Here is a 21,099-nt window from a genome sequence, read left to right on the forward strand (position 1 = left end):
TCCAGGCATGCTGGGAGTTGTAGTTCTGCAACATCTGAAAGGCCAAATATTGAAGAACTACACGCCCAGCATCCCTGACTGTCTGGCCATGCTGGGAATTGTAGTTTTGCAACATCTGGAGGGCTAAAGTTTGGAGACCAACGTATAGTGGTCTCCAAACTGTGCCACTTCAGATGTTGCCAAACTACAACTCCCAGCATGCCCGGACAGTCAGTGCATGCTGAAAGATGTAGTTTTGCAACATCTGGAGGACCACAGTTTAGAGAGCACTACACAGTGGTCTCCAAACTGTGGCCCTCTAGATGTTGCAAAACTACAACTCACAGCATGCCCAGACCGCCTTTGGCTGTCTGGGCATGCTGGGAGTTGTAGTTCTGCAACTTTTAGAAGGCCACAGTGAAGATCACTTACCGGTCTTCACTGCAGCCTCCTCCACCATCGCACTTTCCGGCCACACTTCTCCTGCTGCCGCCGCTGCTCCATGATGCCGAACACCGATCCGGTAAGCCGGCCATGCTCCCCCCTCGCCGACCGTGTTCCCCCTCCGCTCTGCCCGGACTTCGATCGGCGGGTAGAACGGGGGGAAATGAACTCTAATCCGTATGAAATACTGAAAATTTTCTAATGAAAGGAATTACAAAACCTGTTGGTTTCTGCATGTTTTACAACATATTTAAAAAGTTTTTGTATCTGACAGTGCCCATTTAAGTATCGGGACGTGAGGGCGTATCCATAAGCCCTCCGTCCCCAACAGGTTAAACTAAGTACTGAGTAAAGGGTCTTACCAATTGAACTGTGGCTAAGGAAAAGTTCACGGGTGCATTTCACTTACGTACCATGGACTTATCTTAAGCAGAGGTATAGGGGCACATGTGAAGAAAACTGTGAGAAGGAGGAAAGACTTTCTGCCCCAAACATCAGACAATGCTCCAATGAGGGGGGCACTCAAGAAGGAGAGAAGTCCCTGTAAGACAAATAAACTATATGTTACAGCGATATCTTATGAAATAAAGTACATGACACTCAGCTAACCATTTGTAAGGTTTCTCACCTTGACTCCATGGATCAGGCCATTCATTAAGAAGGTGTGCTGAGGAAAGGTCTGGTGCAGAACCTGTCAAGACAACATCTAACCTTCAGTATATCCCGACAGCAGTGAAAGATTGACAGTTCATGGACTTCAACTTACCGTTAACATGGGTGTTGTTAGCAATCCCCAGGCAAAAAACTCCAAAAATATAACCACCACAGCATGGTAGACACTGGGCTCACCAACCCCCTGTCGCTGTAGAAGACACAAATCATTCAATCAATACTTGTCTACAATGCCACACAGAAAATATTCTGGTCCTGCCACTGTTTATAGTCCGTCTACAACACATAGGCTGCAGGCAGATGTTCATGGAAAACCAATGGCTCTTATTTAAAGGGGTAGTCCAGTGGTGAAAAACGTATCCCCTATCCTAAGGATAGGGGAGGAGTTTCAGTTTGTGGGGGGGGGGGGGGTCTGACCGCTGAGGCCCCCCACGATCTCTCTGTACAGGGCCCCAGCTTCCTGACCAGATAGTGCACAAAACAGCGGCCGACACACACCCTCAATACATCGCTATGGCAGAGCCGGAGATTGCCGAAGGCAGCGATCTGGCTCTGCCATAGAGTTGTATTGAGGGGGTGTCTCAGCCGCCGCATCGTGCGGTGGTCAACATGCCCCCTTCTGCGGGCTGTCGGGGCCCTGTACAGGAGTTTGCGGGGGGCCCCACAGCGATCAGACCCCCCGCGATCTGAAACTTATCCCCTATCCTTAGGATAGGTGATAAGTTTTTCACCACTGGACTACTCCTTTAATTTGAGAGATAGAATAAGAACTTTTGATATATTGTCCAGACTTGTCAAAAGTTTAGATCCCACTAGGTCCCAGTTCTAAGGCCCAGCTGAGTGAAGTGTGCAGCAGTGCGTGTTTGACTCCTTGGCTGTCATTCAAACCAGACCGGAACAAGTCTACGGGGATAAGTTTTACTGCACTGGAGTGCTCCTTTAAATTAAATGACCTAAATAACAGTAACATTTTATTAGGGTTTCCCTTAATGACAACATATCCCCTATGCAGAAGATAGGTGATAATTCCCTATTCAATGGAGGTTCGACTGCTAAGATCCCCATCGATTACAAGAATAGGGATCCCGAGCATACTTGATCTACTCAGACCTCTCAGATCTACCAATAGATCCTGCTCGCCTGGTAACTTACAAGATTGTAGAAGATTCTTCTAGCACCGGAGACATGGGGGGGGGGAATTTATCAAGGTTGGTGCAAGTAAACAATTTTCCTTTCCCTTTAATTTGTGAAATGTATGAACTGATTGCATGGCGTTATAAATATGGGGCTAGTACACATTTTAGATGACACTTCATATGATTCCTCAGAGACTGTTTAACCTGTTGCGGCAAAATGTGCAACTTTTTACAAATTCTCTCCATGGCCAGTTTTGTAAGCAAGGTCTGAGGCGGTTTGGATTTGTGACAAATTGAAGGCTTTGCGATAAATTGTGCGACAAATCAACACAACAAAAAGAGGGTAAAACCAATAATAAATTCTCCTCATGGTTTGCATTACACTCACTGAATTTATTGGAATGCCAGACGGCGGTGGGGGTGGAGGGCACGCACAGTAACCGGCTCCCGAGTTAATATTTGCTCAGCATGGAGCACTCATATTGGCAGTGTGTCAGGCACCACAAGCCTAACCCCTCCCTACCTGATGCCACATGATTCCCCAGTGTACCACACCACTTTATACACAGCACATGAATACCCACCGGACTGGTTTCCAGGCACTACTGCAAAGCAAAAATAGGGCTCTCCAAAGACTCTTGCTACAAATAAGTCAGATGTAACATACACCAAAGTGGTTATCGTGCAACTTCTGAACGTTTAAAGGGATATTCCCATATTTATGGCATCTCTACAGGACCTGCATCTATGTAGTGAAGAGGGGTCCCTTTACCTTTTTTCTCACCTGATGTGGCAGCCACACCCAGGGATTATCCTAACATAATATATGTGCCCTATACTCGCTGACAAGTCATATGTCCTCATGAATGGAGTACCAGTGCCAGTGCCCAATTCATTCTCTATGGAGCTTCCCAACATTGCCTTGCACTGAACTTGGCAATTTCTGGAAGCCCCATAGAGAATAAATGGAGTATAAGATGAGCCAGCACACTGCGTCTCCATTCCTTCAGGGGGCATTGGGAGTCCTTACAATCGGACCCTCTTCACTTAGCTAGTTATTCCCTATCCTGTGGATAGGGGGTAACAAACTAATTTAGGTTGTTTTTACACATACAGTATCCTATACATGTTTGATGCGCAGGCTTTGAAGCTCTGTTCATCCATTTACTTTACATGAAAATCTGCAGCATCAAATATGCGCAGGATACTGTACACGTGATTCTAAGGCAGTTTCCCCTTTGGCTGTCCTGGTATGCTGGGAGTTGTAGTTTTACAGCAGCTGGAGGCACCCTGGTTGGAAAACACTGAACTAAAACATAATGTTCTGATATCCTTCTGGACATATGTTATGGCTTAGTGCAGTGTTTCCCAACCAGCGTGCCTCCAGCTGTTGCAAAACTACAACTCCCAGCATGCCAGGACAGCCTTCGGCTGTCCTGGCATGCTGGGAGTTGTAGTTTTGCAACAGCTGGAGGCATTCTGGTTTCGAAACACTGGCTTAGGCTGCATTCACACTACATTTTTGCAATACACTTCCTGTATGAGGTTTTTGATGCAAAACGGATTCCTCAAAACCTGACTAAACTGTATAAAAACATGTGAACAAACTTTAACCTGTATACGGTTTGAAAAATTATGTCCGGTTGCATCAGTTTTTTTTAAGAAAAACACAATTTTAACTTTTCACTCCATTAGGAATAAAGTTTCACTTGTTTGATTGAAATTCCAAGAAAAAAAAAACAAACTGTTCAGAGTCAAAAAACCGTATGGTGAAAAACAGATGGAACCGTACGCACACACAGTTCCCATAGTTTGCACCACCATTTAAAAACAAAAACATATACAGTTTCTATCAGTTTTTCCTCCCGGACATAAAACCGTAGTAGACTATGGTTTTGTGTACGGGAGTAAAAACGGATTAAACCATAAATGATGCAAAACGTACACAACCGGATGCTACGTTTGGCATATGGTTTTCAATGACAGGTCTATACATACGGTTTGCAATACAGTTTTTACACCAAAACCGTATACAGGAACCGTATTGCAAAAACGTGGTGTGAATGCAGTGAGTGACAGCCAGGCTCGTGCAGGTGGCATGGCGCCAATACGTGTCACTAAACTTACAGATGGCATCACTAGCCTCTCATAGCAAGGCATTATGCATGGGAGATGCGTGTTACACAAGACTGGTGCCCTAATCTGATTTATGCCACCCCAAACTGGGTGGGTAGTGGGCAGCTCACCCTTGTGAAGGATGTAGTGCACCCTATGAACATTAGGCCATCTAACAGCTCTCACCTGGCACGTCCTTCCCCTATACCCAATACAAATGGCATATGCCATTGTTAAAAATGAAGTTTAAACTAGTGATCACAGCTGGTGCTGGAGGGCATGGTGACCAGCTTTACATGCCATTAAAAGTTACTGCCATGAGAGTGCTATATGATGAAAATGACGTAACCCAGCTGTGACCTCATAGCTCACTTACCAGTTGCTGCCATACGTTTCACTCACTACCTGCCTGACATACGGAGAGCCTGGCACTCACCGTCCCTCCATCTTTAATGATAATCTTCTTAGCCAGCAGGATGCTGCGATTCAGCCTCTTCTTCTTTTTCTTTTCTCTGGTCATGGTGAGCGCAGGCCCGTCATCCCGACAACGGGAAAGGCTCCGGGACCAGGCCCTCACAGCTCACCGGGCCACACTGCCATGGAAACGGCGGCTCCCTCGGCATCATTCCTCGCTTCCGGCCTCCGCCGCTCACTCCGCCCCTTGCTTAATGAAGGGCCAATGAAAGGCTGCGGCCAGATCTCTGAGCATTCTTATTGGCTAAGGCGCTCGTCCTTAACACACGACGTACGTGCTGGTTGGCTGAATCCCGTGACGCAAGAGGGATAGAGGACGGGTGAAGTCGGCCATGTTGAGAGGGGCACGAGTGCGAGCTGTCATCCTGGCTGGATGGCATGCCTCTTGCTTCCATATGTTTATGTGTCCGACTGCGACCAGCTGCGCGCGCTATTCCACAGGTCACTTCACTAAATACCCGCCTTTTTATGCTTGGATTTACGCGTGCACTCTAATAATCTATCGGATGTGCACCATACGGTCTAGAGCAGTGTTTTCCTACCAGTTTGCCCCCAGCTGCTGCAAAACTACAACAGGCTGTCCGGGCTTTTTGGGAGTTTTAGTTTTGCAACAGCTGGAGATACACTGGTTGGGAAAGACTGCTTTAGATGGCATGGGTCCTATTGCTGCCTTTTGCTATTTGGGTAAGGCTGCATTCACACCACGTTTTTGCAATACAGTTCCTGTATACATTTTCTATGTGAAAACCGTATGGAACCATATTGGTAAACGTATGCATTGACTCTCCATTGAAAACCGTATGCCAAAAGATGCATCAGGTTGTGTCCGTTTTGCATCCTGTACGGTTTTGTCAGTTTTTTTCCTGTACCCAAAACTGTAGTCTACCACGGTTTTAGGTCCGGTTGAAAAACTGTATTAAACCGTATACGTTTTTTTTTTTAAAACATGGGAGTCAATGGGAACCGTACACAACTGTATGTGCATACAGTTCCATCCGGTTTTCACCATACGGTTTTTGACTTTGCACAGTTTTTTTTCTTGAAATTTCAATCAAACAAGTAAAACTTTATTCAAAATGGAGTGAAAAGTTAAAAACGTATGCGTTTATTTCTTAAAAAACAGATGCAACCGGATGTCATTTTTCAAACCGGATACGGTTTTTAACTGTATACGGGTTAAAATTTGTACACACGTTTTAATACAGTTTAGTCAGGTTTTGAGAAATCCTCAAAAACCTGATACGGGAACTGTATTGCAAAAACGTGGTGTGAATGCAGCCTAAAAAAAAAAAAAATGTAAACGGTGATGGGAGGGATACATTCAGGTTGGGCATGGCGGTGATTCCGGTATGGATCAGTGATAACCTACACAATTACTGTTCAGTCCAGTAAATGCCATTGGAGGAGATTTATCAAAACCTGTCCAGAGGAAAAGTTGTTGAGTTGCCTATAGCAACCAATCAGTTTGCTTCTTTCATTTTTGTAAAGGCCACTGAAAAATGAAAGAAGCGATCTGATTGGTTGCTATGGGCAACTGGTCAACTTTTCCTCTGGACAGGTTTTGATAAATCTCCCCCATTATTCCTCTATGGCACCAGTATAGTTGACCCTATAGGTCAGGAGGGCAACATTTTAGTCAGACTGGGCAGATTGTGAAACTAGGGGTACAATCACACTGCGTCCCTGCCCCATAAATCGTATCGGTCAGCATCATGACGAAAATGGGATGCCGAAGTATACTGTATAAGAGGGCAGCTGATCCCATCCCTAGTGACTGCTTTCGAGACGTGTTATGTTTTGTAATTAAAGGGGTATTCCAGGCAAAAACTTTTTTTTTATATATCAACTGGCTCCGGAAAGTTAAACAGATTTGTAAATTACTTCTATTAAAAAATCTTAATCCTTCCAATAGTTATTAGCTTCTGAAGTTTTCTGTCTGCTCAATGATGATGTCACGTCCCGGGAGCTGTGCATGATGGGAGAATATCCCCATAGGAACTGCATAGCTCCCGGGAAGTGAGTCATCAGAGAGCAGTTAGACAGAAAACAGCAACTCAAATTCAGAAGCTAATAACTATCAGTTAGTTTTGGCCTGGAATACCCCTTTAAAGGAGTACTCCGGGATTTGAAAACGTATCTCCTATCCTAAGCATAGGGGATAAGTTCCAGACCTCCTGTACGGGAGCCCCTGGCTCTTTGCCAAAACAGCGCATTTGGACGACGGCATGACGCTGAGGCCGACGAGCACCCTCTATACATCTCTATGGCAGAGCCTGAGACTGCTGAATGTAGTGCTCCGGCTCTCCCATAGAGAGGTATTGAGGGGACATGTGGGCCACTGTGTCATGCGGTGGTCGGATACCCCTCCTTGACATTGACGGTTAGGGCCCTGTACGGGAGATGGGGGGACCTCCGACGATCTGAAACATATCCCATATCCTTAGGATAGGGGATACGTTTTCATATCCCGGAGTACTCCTTTAGTTATAATTAATATGATGCAACAACATTGGTTTATGTCTTTTTACTGGTCAAACAAAATGCAGACTGAACTAAAAAAACAATTAGTTTTTACATTCATGACAAGGATTAAAGGAGATCTGTAGTGCTCTGAAGTTATCTCCTATCCGAAGGGTAGGGGATAAGTTATAGATCGTGGGGGTCCGAGAGCTGGCTCCCCCCCCCCCTGCAATCTCCTGTATGGGCCGCGGCAATGTGCAGGAAAGGGGGCGTTCCATCCCCGCATGACGCGGCAGCTGGCACGCCCCTCCATGAATCCCATAGAGATACACGGAGGGGCGTGCCGGCTGCTGTGTCATGCGGGGATGGAACGCCCCTTTCTTGCACATTGCCACAGCCCCGTTCGGTAGATCGCGGGGGCCCCAGTGCTCGGACCCCTGCGATCTATAACTTATCCCCTATCCTTCGGATAGGGGATAAGTTCAGAGCACTACAGATCTCTTTTAACCCCTTAAGGACCAAGCCCATTTTCACCTTAAATGGGCACAGTCATGAAATAAAAAAATTGATATGTTGTAGTACTTAAGTACTACAACATATCTCTAATATACTTTAATAAAAAAAAAGTGATTTTAAACAAGTTTAAAAACCCCTTTAAAATGCGGCCACTAGGGGTCGCCCTCCTAGTGGCCGAATGCATTCTGCAGTGACGTCACTACTGGATTTCGACTAATTTCAGCCTGGCAATGAGTCGAAATCCAGTCACTGCGGTTCTCGCTCCCGCCTGTTAATCAAACAGGTGAGAGCGAGCACGCTGATAGCTGGGGCTGCACGCATTGGCCAGCTCCACTGGCCTCGTGCGCGGTCCCGCCCGCCCCCATTACCCTGTCCGGAGGCAGCTCATTCATTTTGCACATTTTGGAGTGGTTTGTTTTCACACTGTACACTTTATGGTAAAAATGACATGTGTTCTTTATTCTGAGGATCAAAACGATTAAAATTATATCCATGGCTAGATACCTTTATATTTTTGTACCGCTTAACCCCTTAACCTCTTCAGGACATAGGGCGTATGGATACGCCCTGAATCCCGAGTCCTTAAGGACCGAGGGCGTATCCATACGCCGGTGGGAATTCCGGCCCCCACCGCTAGCCGGTTGGGGACCGGAGCCGGATGCCTGCTGAAATCGTTCAGCAGGCATCCCGGCATATCGCCCAGGGGGGTCATTATGCCCCCCCATGTCGGCGATCGCCGCAGATCGCTGGACAATTCAGTCCAGCGATCTGCGGCGATTCCGGGTCAATCGGGTCTCCAGTGACCCGGTGACCCGGAATTACTGGCTGTTCGGGGCCGTCTCTGACGGCCCCGAACAGCCAGAGCCTGCAGGGGTGAGGTGGCACTGGTGCCACCTCACGATCGCCATGATTCGTCGGCCGGATTACCAGCCGACCAATCAGGGCGCCTGCTGCGGGTGTCACTCCCGCACCCGATCCGCCCCTCTTCTGGAGGACGTGAGCGGGTGCGGGACGTGCACCCCGGGTGCTGGGGACCCCGATCCCCGGCGCCCCTGTTGGGATCGGGGCCCCAGGAGCAGCTGCGGCGGCGGGACTGACCTGCAGCGTCTGGATCGTTGGAGGTGAGTGACAGCCTCCTGCTGTTGCTTAGCAACAGCTCCCAGCATGCAAAAAGGGCATGCTGGGAGCTGTAGTTATGCAACAGCAGGAGGCAGACCACCACAACTCCCAGCATTCCCTTATGGGCATGCTGGGACTTATGGTTTTGCAACAGCTGGAGGCACATTCTTTCTATGGAAAAGTGTACCTTCAGCTGTTGTCTAACTACAACTCCCAGCTTGCACAAACAGCTAAAGTGCATGCTGGGAGTTGTAGTGGTGCATCTGCTGGTTGCATAACTACAACTCCCAGCATGCCCGTTGGCTGTCGGTGACTGCTGAGAGTTGTAGTTTTGCAACAGCTGAAGGCACACTGGTTGTGAAACTCAGAGTTTTTTTTTTACCTAACTCAGTGTTTCACGACCGGTGTGCCTCCAGCTGTTGCAAACTACAACTCTCAGCAGTCACCGTACACCATGCACCGTACATGCTGGGAGTTGTAGTTTTGCAACAGCTGGAGGCACACTGGTTGTGAAACACTGAGTTAGGTCACAAACTCAGTGATACATAACCAGTGTGCCTACAGTTGTTGCAAAACTGCAACTCTCAGCAGTCACCGACAGCCGACGGGCATGCTGGGAGTTGTAGTTATGCAACAGCTGGATGTCCCCCCCCCCAATGTGAACGTACAGGGTACACTCACATGGGCGGAGGATTACAGTAAGTATCTGGCTGCAAATTTGAGCTGCCGCAAACTTTCTGCTGCAGCTCAAATTGCCAGCGAGAAACTACTGTGAACCCCCGCCCGTGCGACTGTACCCTAAAAACACTACACTACACTAACACAAAAAATAAAATAAAAAGTAAAAAACACTACATATACACATACCCCTACACAGCCCCCCTCCCCTCCCCAATAAAAATGAAAAACGTCTGGTACGCCACTGTTTCCAGAACGGAGCCTCCAGCTGTTGCAAAACAACTCCCAGTATTGTCGAACAGCCGTTGACTGTCCAGGCATGCTGGGAGTTTTGCAACAGCTGGAGGCACCCTGTTTGGGAATCACTGGCGTAGAATACCCCTATGTCCACCCCTATGCAATCCCTAATTTAGGCCTCCAATGCGCATGGCGCTCTCACTTTGGAGCCCTGTTGTATTTCAAGGCAACAGTTTAGGGTCACATATGGGGTATCGCCGTACTCGGGAGAAATTGTGTTACAAATTTTGGGGGGTATTTTCTGCTTTTACCCTTTTTAAAAATGTAAAATTTTTGGGAAAACAAGCATTTTAGGTAAAAAAAAAAATTTTTTTTACATATGCAAAAGTCGTGAAACACCTGTGGGGTATAAAGGTTCACTTAACCCCTTGTTACGTTCCCCGAGGGGTCTAGTTTCCAAAATGGTATGCCATGTGTTTTTTTTTTTTGCTATCCTGGCACCATAGGGGCTTCCTAAATGCGGCATGCCCCCAGAGAAAAATTTGCGTTCAAAAAGCCAAATGTGACTCCTTCTCTTCCGAGACCTGTAGTGCGCCAGCAGAGCACTTTTCACCCCCATATGGGGTGTTTTCTGAATCGGGAGAAATTGGGCTTCAAATTTTTAGGGGTATTTTCTGCTATTACCCTTTTTAAAAATAAATTTTTGGGGGGAAAACAAGCATTTTAGGTAAAATTTTTTATTTTTTTTTTACATTTGCAAAAGTCGTGAAACACCTGTGGGGTATTAAGGTTCACTTTATCCCATGTTACATTCCCCGAGGGGTCTAGTTTCCAAAATGGTATGCCATGTGTTTTTTTTTTGCTGTTCTGGCACCATAAGGGCTTCCTAAAGGTAACATGCCCCCCAAAAACCATTTCAGAAAAACGTACTCTCCAAAATCCCCTTGTCGCTCCTTCCCTTCTGAGCCCTCTACTGCGCCCGCCGAACACTTTACATAGACATATGAGGTATGTGCTTACTCGAGAGAAATTGGGCTACAAATACAAGTAAAAATTTTGTCCTTTTACCCCTTGTAAAAATTCCAAAATTGGGTCTACAAGAACATGTGAGTGTAAAAAATGAAGATTGTGAATTTTCTCCTTCACTTTGCTGCTATTCGTGTGAAACACCTAAAGGGTTAAAACGCTGACTGAATGTCATTTTGAATACTTTGGGGGGTGTAGTTTTTATAATGGGGTCATTTATGGGGTATTTCTAATATGAAGACCCTTCAAATCCACTTCAAACCTGAACTGGTCCCTGAAAAATACTGAGTTTGAAAATTTTGTGAAAAATCGGAAAATTGCTGCTGACCGTTGAAGCCCTCTGGTGTCTTCCAAAAGTAAAAACACGTCAATTTTATGATGCAAACATAAAGTAGACATATTGTATATGTGAATCAAAAAAAAATGTATTCGTAATATCCATTTTCCTTACAAGCAGAGAGCTTCAAAGTTAGAAAAATGCTAAATTTTCAAATTTTTCATCAAATTTACGGATTTTTCACCAAGAAAGGATGCAAGTATCGACAAAAATTTACCACTATGTTAAAGTAGAATATGTCACGAAAAAACAATCTCGGAATCAGAATGATAACTAAAAGAATTCCAGAGTTATTAATGTTTAAAGTGACAGTGGTCAGATGTGCAAAAAACGCTCCGGTCCTTAAGGCCAAAATGGGCTCCGTCCTGAAGGGGTTAAGGACCAGGCCATTTTACACCTTAAGGACCGGAGCGTTTTTTACAATTCTGACCACTGTCACTTTAAACATTAATAACTCTGGAATGCTTTTAGTTATCATTCTGATTCCGAGATTGTTTTTTCGTGACATATTCTACTTTAACTTAGTGGTAAAAAGTGCATCCTTTCTTGGTGAAAAATCCCCAAATTTGATGAAAAAAATGAAAATTTTGCATTTTTCTAACTTTGAAGCTCTCTGCTTGTAAGGAAAATGGATATTCAAAATATATATTTTTTGGGTTCACATATACAATATGTCTTCTTTATGTTTGCATCATAAAATTTATGAGTTTTTACTTTTGGAAGACACCAGAGGGCTTCAAAGTTCAGCAGCAATTTTGAAATTTTTCACAAAATTTTCAAACTCACTATTTTTCAGGAACCAGTTCAGGTTTGAAGTGGATTTGAAGGGTCTTCATATTAGAAATACCCCATAAAAGACACCATTATAAAAACTACACCCCCCAAAGTATTCAAAATGACATTCAGTAAGTGTATTAACCCTTTAGGTGTTTCACAGGAATAGCAGCAAAGTGAAGGAGAAAATTCAAAATCTTCATTTTTTACACGCACATGTTCTTGTAGACCCAATTTTTGCAAGTGGTAAAAGGAAAATTTTCACTTGTATTTGTAGCCCAATTTCTCTCGAGTAAGGACATACCTCATATGTCTATGTAAAGTGTTCAGCGGGCGCAGTAGAGGGCTCAGAAGGGAAGGAGCGACAAGGGGATTTTGGAGAGAATTTTTCTGAAATGGTTTTTGGGGGGGCATGTCACCTTTAGGAAGCCCCTAGGATGTCAAAACAGCAAAAAAAAAAAAAAAAAACATGGCATACCATTTTGGAAACTAGAACCCTCAGGGAATGTAACATGGCATAAAGTGAGCCTTAATACCCCACAGGTGTTTCATGACTTTTGCAAATGTAAGAAATAAATACATTTTTTAACCTAAAATGCATTTTTAAAAAGGGTAATAGCAGAAAATACCCCCCAAAATTTGAAGCCCAATTTCTCCCGATTCAGAAAACACCCCATATGGGGGTGAAAAGTGCTCTGCTGGTCTCAGAAGAGGAGTAGTCACATTTGGCTTTTTGGAAGCAAATTTTGCTCTGGGGGCATGCCGCATTTAGGAAGCCCCTATGGTGCCAGGAAGCAAAAAAAAAAAAAAACACATGGCATACTATTTTGGAAACTAGACCCCTCAGGGAACGTAACAAGGGGTTAAATGAACCTTTATACCCCACAGGTGTTTCACGACTTTTGCATATGTAAAAAAAAAAATATTATTTTTTTTTTTACCTAAAATGCTTGTTTTCCTAAAAAATTTACATTTAAAAAAAGGGTAAAAGCAGAAAATAGCCCCCAAAATTTGTAACACAATTTCTCCCGAGTACGGCGATACCCCATATGTGACCCTAAACTGTTGCCTTGAAATACGACAGTGCTCCAAAGTGAGAGCGCCATGCGCATTTGAGGCCTAAATTAGGGACTTGCATAGGGGTGGACATAGGGGTATTCTACGCCAGTGATTCCCAAACAGGGTGCCTCCAGCTGTTGTAAAACTCCCAGCATGCCTGGGTAGTCAGTGGCTGTCTGGTAATACTGGGAGTAGTTGTTTTGCAACAGCTGGAGGCTCCGTTTTGGAAACAGTGGCGTACCAGATGTTTTTCATTTTAATTGGGGAGGGGAGGGGGGCATGTGTATATGTAGTGTTTTTTACTTTTTATTTTATTTTGTGGTAGTGTAGTGTAGTGTAGTGTTTTTAGGGTACAGTCGCACGGGCAGGGGTTCACAGTAGTTTCTCGCTGGCAGTTTGAGCTGCGGCAGAAAATTTGCCGCAGCTCAAACTTGCAGCCGGATACTTACTGTAAACCTCCGCCCATGTGAGTGTACCCTGTACGTTCACATTGGGGAGGGGGGAACATCCAGCTGTTGCAAAACTACAACTCACAGCATGCGCTGACAGACTGTACATGCTGAGAGTTTTAGTTTTGCAACAGCTGTAGGCACACTGGTTATGTATCACTGAGTTTGTGACCTAACTCGGTGTTTCACAACCAGTGTGCCTCCAGCTGTTGCAAAACTACAACTCCCAGCAGTCACTTTAGCTGTTTGTGCAAGCTGGGAGTTGTAGTTATACAACAGCTGAAGGTACACTTTTCCATAGGAGTTGTGGTGATCTGCCTCCTGCTGTTGCATAACAACAGCTCCCAGCATGCCCTTTTTGCATGTCGGCAGCTGTTGCTAAGCAACAGCAGGAGGCTGTAACTCAGCTCCAAATGCTGATCCACGCCGCCGCTGCACCAACTGCTGATCCACGCTGCCGCTGCAGGTCAGTCCCTCGCCACCGCTCCTGGGGCCCCGATCCCAACAGGGACGCCGGTGATCGGGGTCCCAAGCTGCCGGGGTCCTCTTCCCGCACCCGATCACGTCCTCCGGAAGAGGGGCGAAGCGGGTTGCGGGAGTGACACCCGCATCAGGTGCAGGTAAACCGGCCGACGAATCAGGGCGTTCGTGAGGTGGCACCAGTGCCACCTCACCCCTGCTAGCTATGGCTGTTCGGGGCCATCAGACGGCTCCGAACAGCCTGCAATTCTGGGTCACCGGGTCACTGGAGACCCGATTGACCCGGAATCCGCCGCAGATCGCTGGGCTGAATTGTCCAGCGATCTGCGGCCACCGCCGACATGGGGGGTCATCATAACCCCCTTGTGCGATATGTCGCGATGCCTGCTGAACGATTTCAGCAGGCATCCGGCTCCGGTCCCCAACCGGCTAACGGTGGGGACCGGATTTCCAACGGGCGTATGGATACGCCCAGTGTCCTTAAGGACTCGGAATGCAGGGCGTATCCATACGCCCTGTGTCCTGAAGAGGTTACAGTACCGCACTGCAGCAGATGCCGTGATCTGTATTGATCACAGCATCTGAGGGGTTAATGGCTGATAGCAGCCGGAACCTGCCGTGTATGACGCGAGCACCGTTCCGATGCTCGCGGTCATACACAGGAGGTAAATGTACGTCCTTGTGCGCGAAGTACCGCCAAACCAGGACGTACATTTACGTCCGTGTTGTTAAGGGGTTAAAGTACCTGACATTGCTATACTATTTCATAACTTCCCAGTTACAGAGCCATCTAGTGGCACTGGGCATACATAACTGACAATACATAACAATCCTCCAATCTTAGAGAACATAACTATCTAAATAACAGAGGCGATGAATAACTTGTTTTGGACGGTCCGATGAATATGAAGAATTCCCATTTGAAGTGTTCTTTACAAGTGGTTCATTATCCTCAGGCACATCTGATGGTAAAGACTGTTCCTCTTGTTGGATAAGAGGAGGGGGGTGTAGGTCATCACTCTGAACTGTTGTTGTCCTAGGGTTTGGATATCTTTCAGTAGCAGGTCATATACATTTGTCTTCTCTGCTTCTTAGTTGGTCTATGTGCCGCCTTAGAGTATGGCCATCACTTTGTAAGGGCTGGTTCACATCACGTTATCTCCCATACAGGAACACATACGGCAGCAGAGAGCTAAAACCTTGCGCTTCCCCGGACCTAAAACTGTGGTCAACCGCGGTTTTAGGTCCGGTTGTAAAAGCGCATACGGCACAAAAATGAGCCGACCGCTCCCCTTGCTCAATGAGCTTGGCCGAGAGCTGCCGCGATGTGCGAGTATACTGCGCATGCGCTTGGCGACTCGCACATAGCACTGTGTCCGAGCAGGCATATGTAAAGGCAGAATACAGAGGGTCCTTCAGCGGCAGATCTGCAGCGTAAAATAACGTACCCTAAGGGTCTATCACACGTACAGTATTCTGTGCACATTTGATGCACAGGATTTCAAGCTGTGTTCAGTTTACATTGAAATCTGCAGCAGAAAATCCTGCGCAAGAAATCTGCGCAGAATACTGTACATGTGAATAGACCATAAAGCATCTTTAGTAGTCTGAACCATGAGCTCTGCTCGTCCATTTGAAAATGGATGAAATGGAGCTGTTGTAACATGGTGAATAAGATTATTTTCCACAAATACTTTGAACTCTGAAGATGTAACTTGTGGCCCATTGTCTGACACAATTGTATCAGGTATTGTTTCAGGTTTCACAATATTATCAGGTAATACATGTGTTGCGAACAGCCTCCTTACAACTTGACAGAACATGACAGTATTTGTGGTGGCAGAGGACACTGGTACAACTTCCAGCCACTTGGAAAAGGAATCAACAATAAGGAAAAATGTCTGTCCTTGGACTGGACCTGCAAAGTCTATATGCAATCTAGACCATGGATTCCTATCAGACAGGAGAGAGCACATAAGGGTGCTATCAGACAGGAGAAAGCACAGAGGAGCACTATTAGACATGAGAGAGCACATAGGGGTGCTATCAGACAGGAGAGAGCACAGAGGAGTCCTATCAGACAGGAGAAAGCACAGAGGAGCACTATTAGACAGGCGAGAGCACAGAAGAGTCCTTTTAGAGAGGCGAGAGCACAGAGGAGTCCTATCAGACAGGAGAGAGCACAGAGGAGTCCTATCAGACAGGAGAGAGCACAGAGGAGTCCTATCAGACAGAAGAGAGCACAGAGGAGTGCTATCAGACAGGAGAGAGCACAGAGGAGTGCTATCAGACAGGAGAGAGCACAGAGGAGTGCTATCAGACAGGAAAGAGCACAGAGGAGTGCTATCAGACAGGAGAGAGCACAGAGGAGTGCTATCAGACAGGAAGGAGCACAGAGGAGTGCTATCAGACAGGAGAGAGCACAGAGGAGTGCTATCAGACAGGAGAGAGCACAGAGGAGTGCTATCAGACAGGAGAGAGCACAGAGGAGTCCTATCAGACAGGAGAGAGCACAGAGGAGTCCTATCAGACAGGAGAGAGCACAGAGGAGTCTTATCAGACAGGAGAAAGCACAGAGGAGTAGCATCAGACAGGAGAGAGCACAGAGTACTAGCTCACCCTCACTTACTGGACTTTGTCCATGCCTGTGCGTCAGCTTGGACAAACTCATGATTTTTTTTAGCCATGATTTCTATAAAAAGGAAATAACATTTTCTTATGAAGTATATTAGAAAGGTTAATGTTTTGTTTTTTGAATCTAACAGTGCCTATTTAATGTGCCTAAAAGACAATGGTATTCCCATGCTATTGTTTCTAAAATTAGTTAACAGATGCAGCTATATGCCATACAGAGCAATTTGTTTCCCATTAACCTATATAATAAAGGAGGCATTGCAATGTATACCTTTTTTTTTACTGTAAACTGAATCATAGTCTATTACACTTTTGTATAGTGAAACATAAGCCCATAGTGTACCAATCAATATATAAGATAGGATGTTATCCCTCAAATTATTGTCCTTCCCGGTGTATTTTTGGTAGGTGCTACAAGGCCACGATGCGCAGGTGATTATTCTATAGGTAAAATTATTTCAACTCCTAGACAATCCCTACTTAACATATTGTATTCTTCCACCAGATTATTTGACAAATGTTCTGCACCAGCAAATGGCAACAGGGGGAAAGGAAAGTGTTTTGGGGTCAGGAATACCTTTTGTTAGTCAAGTTTAACACCTTAATGACCGGGCGTTTTTCGGTTTTTGCTCTTTCGTTTTTCCCCCCTTACTTTTAAAAAATCATAACTCTTAAAATTTTGCACCTAAAAATCTGTATTATGGCTTATTTTTTGCATCACTAATTCTACTTTGTAATGATATCAGTCATTTTACCCAAACATTTACGGCGAAACAGGAAAAAAAATCATTGTGCGACAAAATTGAACTTTGTAACTTTTGGGGGCTTCCGTTTGTACATAGTAAATTTTTCGGTAAAAATGACACCTTATCTTTATTCTCTAGGTCCATACGGTTAAAATGATACCCTACTTGTATAGGTTTCATTTTGTATTGCTTCAGAAAAAAATCATAACTACATGCAGGAAAATGTATGCGTTTAAAATTGTCATCTTCTGACCCCTATAACTTTTTTATTTTTCCGTGTTCAGGGCGCTATGAGGGTTCATTTTTTGCGCCGTGATCTGAAGTTTTTGTCGGCACCACTTTTGCATTGATCTGACTTTTTGATCACTTTTTATTAATCTTTTCATGATATAAAAAGTGAGCAAAAATAAGCAATTTTTGACCTTTGAATTTTTTTGCGCGTACGCCATTGACCGTGCGGTTTAATTAGCGGTATATTTTTTTTAAATCGGACATTTCCGCACACGGCAATACCACATATGTTTATTTTTGTTTTTATTTACACAGTTTTTTTTTATTATTGGAAATGCCAGGTGATTCAAACTTTTATTAGGGGAAGGGATAATTGAAAGGGTTAATGATTTTTTTACACTTTTCTTTTGCAATATTATAGCCCCCATTTACTGATCTTTAACTGTGTTCAATGCATCTCCATAGGGATGCATTGATCAGGGTTTTCGGCGATTGATTGCTCAAGCCTGGATCTCAGGCTTGAAGCATTCAATCGGCGATCGGACTGCAGGAAGGAAGGTAAGAGACCTTCCTCCTGTAGTACAGCTGTTCGGGATGCCTCGATTTCACCACGGCGATCCCGAACAGCTCCCTGAGCTAACCGGCACTTTTTACTTTCACTTTTAGCCGTGTGGCTCAGCTTTGAGCGCGTGGCTAAAGGGAATAGCGTGCGGCACCGCGATCAGTGCTGCGCGCTATAAGAGGCGGGTCCCGGCTTCACTATGAAGCCAGGCCCGCCGTGATATAATGTGGGGTCACCGTGGGACCCCGCGTTATATCACGGGAGCGGGACCAAGGACGTACTCATACGTCCTTGGTCTTTAAGGGGTTAAACAGTAGTATTTTTATTCTACATACAGGAATGCTGCAGTTTTCCTATTCATTGCAGATGTCATGTTGGCCATATTGGTTGTGACATTTGACTTAGCAAGTGATGATAAAACTGCCCCTTTGTCATTGATAGCGCATGTTGACAAAGCTAATTCAAAATTGACAACCAATGATACTACACTTTCTGTTTTCACTTTTGCAAAAATGGCAACTAATATCAGTATCTTAGTAATTGAAACAGCTACTAAACTTCAACTGCTCATCTATATAAAGCAAAAAAGGGACGGGGCGTGGCCTGGATGCTGAGCTGAGCGGACGCACCAGCCGGAACTCCCACCGCTTAGCGTTAAAAACCCTGTTATAGCCCTGTGTCCCCCCCCCCTTGTGGGACTGCTCTGTACCGCTCCGGACGCCGGGGTCTCCTGTATCCCTCTGCTCTCGCCCCCAGGGCCTTGCCTCAGGCTGTGCTGCTCCACCTGTGCCTCCTAAATCGCAACAGCCTTGGGCCCACAACAAGATGGCGGCCAGTGCCCCCCACCTGTCCCCTCCAGGGGCCACCTCCCCTGCACAGGGCTCTTTATTCCCGCCCCCAGGAACCCCATCCCTTTCTTGGGATGACCATCCTGCTCCCTCCTGCTCTGGCCCTCCTGCTCTTCTGTCCTCTGCCGGACTTTAGTTTGCTCCTTTCCCAAATTCCAACTAAAGAGGACTTTCGTATGCTCTTTGCCGAAGTTAAAGATGCCTGTAGGGCAGAGATATCGGCCATGCGCCAGGATTTGCAACATGTCTCTGAAAGAGTGGAAGGTTTAGAGGATGCTCATGACACCACTAGGACCTACATCGCCTAACTCCATGCTACATCTCTCAGATGTGTGACCTACATGCCCATGTAGAGGATTTGGACAACAGGGGCCGGCACAACAACATCAGGGTGAGGTGGCTGCCGGAGGCCACCCATGAGGAGGATCTTCATGCCACTCTTGAAGCCATCTTTAATCTTATCCTGGGGGAACTGTCTTCTCACAGGATCAAATTGGATAGGGCGCACAGGGCCCTCCGCCCCAAGTCTACATCCCGTAACCCGAGGGATGTTATCTGCTGTGTGCACTTCCAGTTCAAGGAAGCCATCATGGCCAAGGCTCGGTCTCTTCGGAACTTTGCCTTTAATGGTGCCCCTATCCAGCTCTACCAAGACCTGTCCTGGCTCATGCTATGAAAGCGACGGATGCTCCAACCTTTGCTTGCTGTTCTTCGTTCTCATCAGGTGGCCTATCATTGGAACTTTCCATTTGCCCTACATGCCCGCAAAGATTGACACTCTTCGCTGCTGTTCTTCGCTCTTTTTCTGATCTGGCCCCCTTCTGCTCTGCCTTGGACTTGCCGATGCCCCAGTTGGTCGATTAGGACTTGACTCACCCCCCTCCCCCTCTGCCCCCTGTTTGGCAGCCTGTTCAGTCCCGACGATCGGACACCCAGAGGAAGTCGCGGAAGAAAGCTCCCTCTCGGGACCTTGGCGGCCCCCCACGGAGACCCCCTTGAAACATTGTTTGCAGTCCTGTGACTTTCCCTTGCTGCACTTGCTTGGGACTCCCTGACACTATACTGTGGGCCCTGATCTCCTGCTGTAACTGTTGTATTTTGCTTGTTCTCTTTACCCTGGTGGATTTGCATTTTTTTTCACTTGCTTGGTTATTATGTTTACGTTTTTTTGCTATGACCTCGGAGCGGTGTGCAGCCTTGACGGCGACCGCTATTGATTGGTGTTCTCCCAGAGGCTATAGCAATGGACAGCTCATGCCTTGGTTTCTTTCCCACTTCGGTGGTCTTGGCCTCCGCATTGGCTAGTTGGTCAATGGTTCACTTTATTGATGTGCTCTGTTTTTTGTTTGTCTCATGTTGTGATGTTTGTTTGTTGTTGTCAGTTTGTCAGCCCTTTTGTGTCCCTCTGTCTCCCTTGATCTCACTGTTTTTCTTTTCCTCTAGGTTCTGTTTTTCCCTCTTCTCTCCTACAGGGTTTATACCTCGCAGGCTCCATCCAGTGGTGTTCTCTGGTCTATCAACTGGACTTTGTAAGTATGTGCCGTCATTTGCTCTGTCCTCCCCTCTACCTCCATTATGGTCAAGTGTGTCTCCTTGAATGTTAAGGGCCTTAATTCTCCCTCTAAGAGGCACTTGTTGCAGAGGGAGTAGGTCTCCCAGCGGGCTGATATCGTCTTTCTTCAGGAGATGCATTTTGACCATACTGGATCCTTCCAATTTCTGCACCACCTCTATCCTCAGGCTTATTCTGCTGTTAATGATAGGAAGGTAGCTGGGATTACAATTCTTATCTCTAGATCCTGTCCGATTCAAGTCTCCTCTACCTTTCTCGACCCGCAGGGGCGTTATGTGGTGCTGGAGGGGATCCTGGGAGGGGTGCCTTTGCTACTCTGTAATGTTTATGCCCCTAACACGTCGCAGATACCGTTTTTGCGTCGAGTTCTTGCTAAACTACATAGATACCCCTCTTCTGCCTGGTCGCTAGGGGGTGATTTTAACCTTGTTTTTTCTCCTTCTCTGGACCGTCACTCGGTATTGGCGGCCCCCCTGCGCCAGCCCAGTTGTGTCTGGCTATCCTTTTTCGGCGGTTAATAGGGGCTTCTTCTTTATATGATTTGTGGAGA

General features: G+C 46.0%; 2 protein-coding genes across 5 annotated transcripts in view; one reads left to right on the plus strand and one right to left on the minus strand.

The window, feature by feature from the left end:
- LOC130268460 (hippocampus abundant transcript 1 protein-like) overlaps positions 1-4,971 on the minus strand; it is a 34,888-nt gene extending 29,917 nt beyond the window's left edge. The window contains exons 1-4 of one of the 2 annotated variants that reach the window (XM_056518031.1): positions 4,723-4,860; positions 1,190-1,285; positions 1,052-1,114; positions 837-964 (exon numbers count right to left, since the gene is read on the minus strand). In XM_056518031.1, the coding sequence (XP_056374006.1) occupies positions 837-964; positions 1,052-1,114; positions 1,190-1,198 (200 nt within the window). In that variant the 5' untranslated portion in view covers positions 1,199-1,285; positions 4,723-4,860. Of the gene's footprint in view, positions 1-836; positions 965-1,051; positions 1,115-1,189; positions 1,286-4,722 lie in introns of both variants that reach the window. The other variant, XM_056518030.1, reaches the window with a different exon arrangement.
- Positions 4,972-5,119: 148 nt separating this feature from the next.
- Positions 5,120-21,099, plus strand: part of CIMAP1D (CIMAP1 family member D) — a 48,916-nt gene continuing 32,936 nt past the window's right edge. The window contains exon 1 of one of the 3 annotated variants that reach the window (XM_056518034.1): positions 5,120-5,261. Coding sequence is in view for 1 of the 3 variants with exons in the window: in XM_056518033.1 (XP_056374008.1) it covers positions 5,153-5,261 (109 nt within the window). In the remaining 2 variants the exon portion in view is untranslated. The remainder of the gene's footprint in view (positions 5,262-21,099) is intronic. The other 2 variants (XM_056518035.1, XM_056518033.1) reach the window with 2 other exon arrangements.

The sequence above is a fragment of the Hyla sarda genome, chromosome 1, assembly GCF_029499605.1.
Source record: "Hyla sarda isolate aHylSar1 chromosome 1, aHylSar1.hap1, whole genome shotgun sequence".
In the NCBI taxonomy this organism is placed as follows: Eukaryota; Metazoa; Chordata; class Amphibia; order Anura; family Hylidae; genus Hyla; species Hyla sarda.